Source organism: Danio rerio, chromosome 4 (genome assembly GCF_049306965.1).
Source record: "Danio rerio strain Tuebingen ecotype United States chromosome 4, GRCz12tu, whole genome shotgun sequence".
Lineage (NCBI taxonomy): Eukaryota > Metazoa > Chordata > Actinopteri > Cypriniformes > Danionidae > Danio > Danio rerio.
The window spans coordinates 8,440,001-8,447,500 of record NC_133179.1 but is presented as its reverse complement, the minus strand read 5'-3'; the positions used below and the strand labels follow the sequence as shown (position 1 = coordinate 8,447,500).

The 7,500-nt window shown below is 35.5% G+C and overlaps 1 protein-coding gene across 1 annotated transcript in view; it reads right to left on the bottom strand.

Moving 5' to 3' along the window:
• camk1da (calcium/calmodulin-dependent protein kinase 1Da) overlaps positions 1-7,500 on the bottom strand; it is a 95,049-nt gene that overhangs the window by 22,164 nt on the left and 65,385 nt on the right. Inside the window, 2 exon segments of the mRNA NM_001123060.1 lie at positions 1,507-1,633; positions 1,709-1,847. Coding sequence (NP_001116532.1) covers positions 1,507-1,633; positions 1,709-1,847 — 266 coding nt within the window.

The following is a 7,500-nucleotide window of genomic DNA, read 5'->3' as shown; positions in this document are numbered from 1 at the left end:
AATTTGTTGCCCAAAGGTTTTAGAATTTTATTAGAATGCTATAACATTTTGATTTGATTTGATTAATTTATTTTCGAACAAAAAAATGATACATAAAATGTCATTACAAAAAGAAATACATTTCAACATGGTCGAAAATGGAGCGGGATGAAGCATAAGCTTATTATTCTCCCACCCCATTACCCCATACATCATTTATTTATTACTTAAACCTATTTATTCTTTTACCTATCTCTTTTTTTTACATGAAACAAATTTGATCCTTTTGGCATCTTTGAAAAATAATTTGTTTAATTCCATTTGTACCTTTTCATTTTGTAACAGACCCCAAAAAAAAGAAAAAAAAAATACATAGTACTGCAAATAAACAAAAAACAACAACAACAACAACCTAGTACTGCAAATTTTAGCTTCCTATCATCATGTTTTGACAATTAGCTAGGATGTTTTAACTGTGCTAGCATGTTCATCATTTCTATATTGTAAATAAAGCAATATAGCAAGAGTACATTAGCATGTTTCACCATATTTTAGCATGTATGTTTTGGCATGTTTTAGCATATTTTAACGTTTCAGCATTTATTTTTAGCAAGTTTTAACATATTTTAACATGTTTTATCATGTATTTACCACGTTTCAACATAATTGAGCATGTTGTTGGCATGCTATCGCAGTTTTCGCAATTTGTTGCCCTAGTGTTTTAGAATGTTATAAGCATGCTTTCACACTTGTGCTTGTTATTATGTTTTGACAATTACCAAGAATGTTTTAGCATTGCTAGCATGTTCATAATTTGTATATTGTTAAAAAAAAACTGTGGACTACAAGAAAATATAACAAAAATACATGAGCATGTTTCAACATATTTTAGCATGTTTTTAGCATGCTTTAGCATGTTTTTAGCATGTTTTAGCATAAAACAAAAATATATTACCATGTTACAACATGTTTGATCATGTTCTTATTTTGTCTAGCATGTTCATATTTTGTACCAAAAAAAAAAAAAAACTGTGGACTACAAGACAATATGACAAAAATACACCATAAATTTGAAATATATTTTATATTATATACATTCATGATGTACCTTTTTCCATTTCCTTGTAGTCCAAAGTTTATTGGTATGTATTTGTTTTTCGTAAGTTTTATTTCACTAATTAATTATTACTTTTATTCAGTTGTAGTTTTAAATATGTATTTTTTGCAGCCTTTTTTATTTTGTTATTTTGTTTTTCTTTGACATGCAGCAGCACAACATACAGCCATGTTGGCTCACAGTGCTGCAGTCGCTCTAATCTAAGGGGAAAAGCAGGCGACTCTGGGGCAGTTCTGTCAGTGTGAGATAAGAAAAAGCTTCGAGTGTAGATAAAACCCACAAACATATGCAATCACTTTCTGCTGGCTAAATCTATAAGCACGCACTTTTATACAGTATATGAACATGCATTTTAAACACATCAACAACTCATAAGGAAGCAAAATACTCTCATCTCCATCTATTCTTACCCACGTATCCTGGCGTCCCGCAGGCGGTGGACATGACATCCCCTGTCCCCTCCATCTTAGACAGGCCGAAGTCACTGATCATGATTTTTGAGCCGTCTTGAGGGTTGAAGTAGAGCAGATTCTCAGGCTGGAGTGAAAAACACACGTTAAAATGAAGCTAGTGGGAAAACTGTGTGTTTGTGTTGTGGGTGTGTTTGTTCACCTTCAGGTCTCGATGGACGATGCCCATAGTGTGGAGGTAGTTGACAGCATCCAGTACTTGTCTGATGAGTGTGCTGGCGTCTTTCTCTGTGTAAAACCCCTTCTCTACTATCCGGTCGAACAGCTCTCCTCCAGACACACTGCAAACAGAGCATTAAAAACTAAAAACACACATAACCAATTATATTTTTACTAATAGACACTATTATTTGGGATTGGTTAGATTTTATGTTTTTGAAAGTAGCCTCTTGAATTAACAGGATTTTTTTAGAGACGATTTTTTATCGCATACATACATTCATTCATTTATTTTCCTTCGGCTTAATTCCTTATTTAAAACTATTCCAGCATGTTTTATGCAGCGGATGCCCTTACAGCTGCATCCCAGTACTAAGAAACACCCATACACTCTCATTCACACTCATACACTACGGCCAATTTAGTTTATTCAATTCACCTACAGTATAGCGCATGTCTTTAAACTGTGGGGGAAACCGAAGCAAGCAACACAGGGAGAACATGGAAACGCCACACAGAAATGCCCACTGGCTCAGCCGGGACTCGAACCAGTGACCTTCTTGCTGTGAGGTGACAGTGCTAACCACTGAGCCACCATGCCGCCCTTATTGTACACAGTTTTAAATAAATACGTTAAATAAATGTGATTCTGCACCACAGAAGTGTCAATAATACAATAACGCTGTTTCCGGTGATGTGCATTTTGTTGGCTGGGCGACGCAGTGGCGCAGTAGGTAGTGCTCTTGCCTCACATCACGAAGGTCGCTGGTTCGAGCCTCGGCTGGCTCAGTTGGTGTTTCTGTGTGGAGTTTGCATGTTCTCCCTGCATTCGCGTGGGATTCCTCCAGGTGTTCTGATTTTCCCCACAGTCCAAAGACATGCGGTACAGCTGAATTGGGTAGGCTAAATTGTCCGTAGTGTATGTGTGTGAATGAGTGTGTGTGTGGATGTTTTCCAGAGGTTGGTTGCGGCTGGAAGGGCAACCACTGCTTAAAAGAATAAGTTGGCGGTTCATTCCGCTGTGGTGACCCTGGATTAATAAAGGCACTAAGCTGAATAGAAAATGAATAAATGAATGAATGAATATTAGGCTGAAAATCTGGAATCTGAGGGTTTCAAAATTGAAAATATCAAGAAAATCGTCTTTGAGTTGATAAATGAAGCTCTTAGTAATTCACAATACAGTAGGAAATTTACAAAACATCTTCATGAAACTTGATCTTTAATTCATATCCTAATGTTTTTGTCTTAAAAAAGTAAAATGGATCATTTTGTCACATACAATATACCCATGAAAAAATGTTCTTCTGCTCACCAACGTTACATTTGTTGGATAAAAAAATATATAATTTCAACTTGAAACAACCTTATAACAGTTATATATTCATATATTTTAAAAATATAACTTCAAGTTTTATATATATATATATATATATATATATATATATATATATATATATATATATATATATATACTATATATTTATGTGATTGACTTTTTAGCATTATTACTCATTACATGATCATAGTACAAAGATGCCCAAAGTAGGGCCCTCGGTCCATGGTGACCTTTTATTTGGCCCACCATCCCATCTGAAAAGAGAGAAAGAATGAGGGGGAGGTGGTTGGGGCAAATGCCTTTGTCAATTTAATGTGAATTGAATTGAATTGAATGATATTCATTTCGAATTTAACGTAACCTTTTGTTTCTTTATTTTATTGCAGAGCTACAAAAAAGATGAAATTAAATGATTCAAATGATTCATTTAAATACTGTAAATGAATCAGACTTTTAAAATGTTAATACTGTCAGCAAACTGCACAAGACATTTGCAAGCAAATCAAAGTAAGCTTGACTAGTGTATTGACTAGTGTAACAAACTGAACTTGTATTATAAATGGCATTGATTATGTTTTACTGTAATAAGCTCATTATAAATGCTACAAATTAAACTGCATTAGTTAATATGATTCAGAGCAACATTTTCTAGTTATTTATATATATATATATATATATTACAGAATAAATTAGAAAATTACAGATGGCAAAATTTAATATATAAGGTTTGATATATACTCAGCCCACAGCCCTTAGTCAAGTTTGCTTTTTGGCCCTTTATAGGAAAACGTTTGGGCACTCCGGTTGATTTGCTGCTCAGTTACAATCAATTAATGTTGGCAGAAAAATAAATCTTACCAATCCCAGACTTTCAAAGGATAATGTAAAATAAGCATTTTCTACACTCTACAAAAAGCAAGGGGGTAAGAGAGAAGTGAATGAAGTTCAAACACAAATATGGGTAATGAATGTGACGTCCTGTAGGGGGAGCTGCATATCGACAAACCCTCCTTAAGACAGGTGCAGAGCTGACCTGAGCTCAGTCTAAACCGTTTCATCTCAATAAGGACACATAAAGAGCTTCAGCACAGCTCAATGCCGCCTGACCTCCATTAGTCAGTCATTCTTATGTAAATTCAAAATCTACTCCTCACGATTAGACAGAGCTGACCTCAGATCTGCAGACAAGAGCATTGGTGCAGTTCAAGATCATGATTGCTGGGGGTCTTTTATTGGCTGTGGGTTGACAAGGGGTTGTTTGTAAACCCTTGAGGCTGTAGCGTCCTCTTCTGGATGGGGATTCAATGAAAACACAGGCCCCGTTTAAAAGAAAAGTTCACGCAAAAATGACATTTCTGTTATTATATACTCATCCCTACACTTTCTCCAACCCCATTAGACTTTCTTCCTTCTGTTGAACGCAAAAGAAGATATTTTAAAGCAAGCTGGCAACCTGTCACCATTGACCTCCATATACATATTACAAGCATGCCTGTTTCCTACTATGGCAGTCAATGGTTACAGGTTTTTAGCTTTCTTCTTTTGTGTTCAATATGAATTCGTACAGCTTCAGAACCACTTGAGAGTAAGAAAATATTTAAAGGGATAGTTCACACAAAAATGAATATCTATTTTTTCTTTAAAAACTTTTCCTTTGACTTAGTATCTCATCTATACATAAATATATATAAATAATTTACACTTTTCACAAATGATTATCAACATAGGCTGAGTATTATAAATAAGTTACAAATAAAAAAGTAAACAACTAAAAGAAGGATTAGTATAGGCCAGAAATTTATCATTTACTGCATATAATTGTAATAAATAATAATAATTTTGAATCAATGCATGTTTGCAATTTTCCAGTGTCAAGGTGTCCGCGGCGTCTCAAAAAGTGTTAAAAGTCGATAACTTAATTTAGAGAAATTTAAGGGCCTTAAAAAGTATTGAAAAGTCTTGAAATAAATTTAACAAGGTATTCATTTTGTATAATTTTTATCATTTATGTCAAAAATGTAATTTATAGTTTGCAAAAAATTTGCCTAATTTTAATCTGCAAATATTACTATTATATTATTATATTATTTATTTATTTTCAATTTCTAAAAATCTAATATATGAAATTAGCCAATTTGCTAAATCTGAGTTTAACGTTTCATTAATTCATTTACAACTGAAAGAATTGGTTGAAATCTTTTAAACTGGTCTAGTGTTTATTGTTTTGTATTTCTCTTTCCTATTAACTTTTCATAAGGGGGTCTCCAGTCAAATAATTCTTTTGTTCTTTGTTGCCACCCTTCTGATTTACATTGCATTGAAGACAAGACACTGTGTATTTGTGCTTTCGTACAGTCAGTTAAGTTAAAATGTCGCCAATGTTACCAGTTAAAACCAAAAGTGTCGATGAGGTATTAAAATGTATGGAAAAGGTCTATTTGGATTTGGATCTCTGATTCCTGTATATACCATGAGCGTATATAAGACAAAACCCAGTATTAAAAACCCTTTTTTTATTACAGGAATATGTCTCACTTAAAGAAATCTCTTCATCTCCCAGCCTTGAAATCCGCAATACATAATCCTGCAATGCACATTGCTTATTTCATTTCCAAGCCTTCACTGACCCCAGACAGCACATACGTTATGATTACAGGAAACCTTTGCATTGGATTGAAACAGTAGAGAGACCTTTTGGCCGTGAATTGAGCCTCTCCTCTGTAATCAATGCATTTACAGCTCTCTGACGCAGTGTGCAAACGCCCTCCGTCTGTCCCCTTCTCTCCGTCCTCCCTTTACAGCCATAAATACTGTCATACACCATGGCAGAGGGGAAAAAAATGTCCATATCTCTAATCACAACACTTACAAACCCACAGAATTATGGAATGAGTTTCTAAAATGCGTCTGTAAGATCATACAGAAAAGCAGATTGGTACTGTTTAAATATTCATCTCAACACCATATGCCAAAATGTTCTTCATGTTTCTCTAACACACACACACACTCTCTCATACACATGGCACAGCCTATTAAGAAGGAAAAGAGGGGCAGGCTTTGGGCCAACTATCAAATTAACACGGCGGAATTCAAATTTGTATTTATTTCTCAGGCGAAATGAGGACGGAAAACGAATGTTTGTTTGGTCTAATCCTCCTGACTTCCCTCTCCTCAGCATCACAGCGTTCAGGGTTGAAATGAAATCAGAATTGACCTGGTTTTTTTTGCACTGTTGTCTTTGTAATCTCTCATCCAAATGTAATGACATCCTCCGCCCCTGAAACAAATTTCCTTTTTGGCCTGATGTCTACCGCCAACCACCTGTCATAGAAAGCACTTTACATGATCGAGTCCGAGTGTTTTCCGTCGCTAAACACAGACGTAATCATTCCTTGTTTCGGGACTCATAACCTATATCATGACCTCTGTTGAGGATTATTCCAGATTTCAATACGAGATTAATCAGCAGCGTAATGTTGACTAGCACAAGAAGAAATGTCTTTAAACAAAGCTTGAATCTGGATTATAGCGAGGCGTTTAAAATAGTCGGTAACAATGTACAATAACATTCCATTAGATGGTAGTTTGATAGCATTTATGTTGGTATTTAGCAATGTATGAACAATCATGGGGCCACACGGCTCCTGGTTTGAGCCTCGGCTGGGTCAGTTGGAATTTCTATGTGGAGTTTGCATGTTCTCCTTGTGTTCGCGTGGGTTTCCTCCGAGTGCTCTGGTTTCCTCCACAAGTCCAAAACATGTGGTATAGGTGAATTGGTTAAGCTAAATTGGCAGTAGTGTATGTGTGTGAAAGAGTGTGTATGGTGTTTCCCAGTGATGGGTTGCAGCTTGAAGGGCATCCGCTGCGTAAAACATATGCTGGGTAAGCTGGCGGTTCATTCCACTGTGGCGACCCCAGATTAATAAAGAGACTAAGTCAAAAAGAAAACGAATGAATGTATTGGTCATCGTTTGCTCATGTTAATAAATACAAGAGCTAATATTATCTGATGGACTACTGTTTTAAAGTCTTAGCAAATATTGACTTTTCAATAATTAGTGAAATACTAACAGGGGCTGGGACAGCATTTTCAATCGGGAAAAACGATATTGAAGGTCAGACCAAAGTAAATACCAATGTTTATGACAAGTTGGTGGGCCAGGCCTGAATCACGATGGCAGGCCAGATAGACCATCAGGCCACTGGGAAATGTCCCGGTGCTCCCTATGGCCAGTCCGCCCCTGAATACTAATATTGTGGATTACTAATATGTTGACTTTGTAAGATGTTTATTCTAATATAGTTAAAAATATATCTTTACATATTATTTTTATGTTTATTTTATTATGTTTTGTTATGATATAAAATCCAAATCCAAAGACTTGTGCTGTAGGCGAACTGAATAAGCTAAATTGGCCGTAGTGTATGTGTGTGAA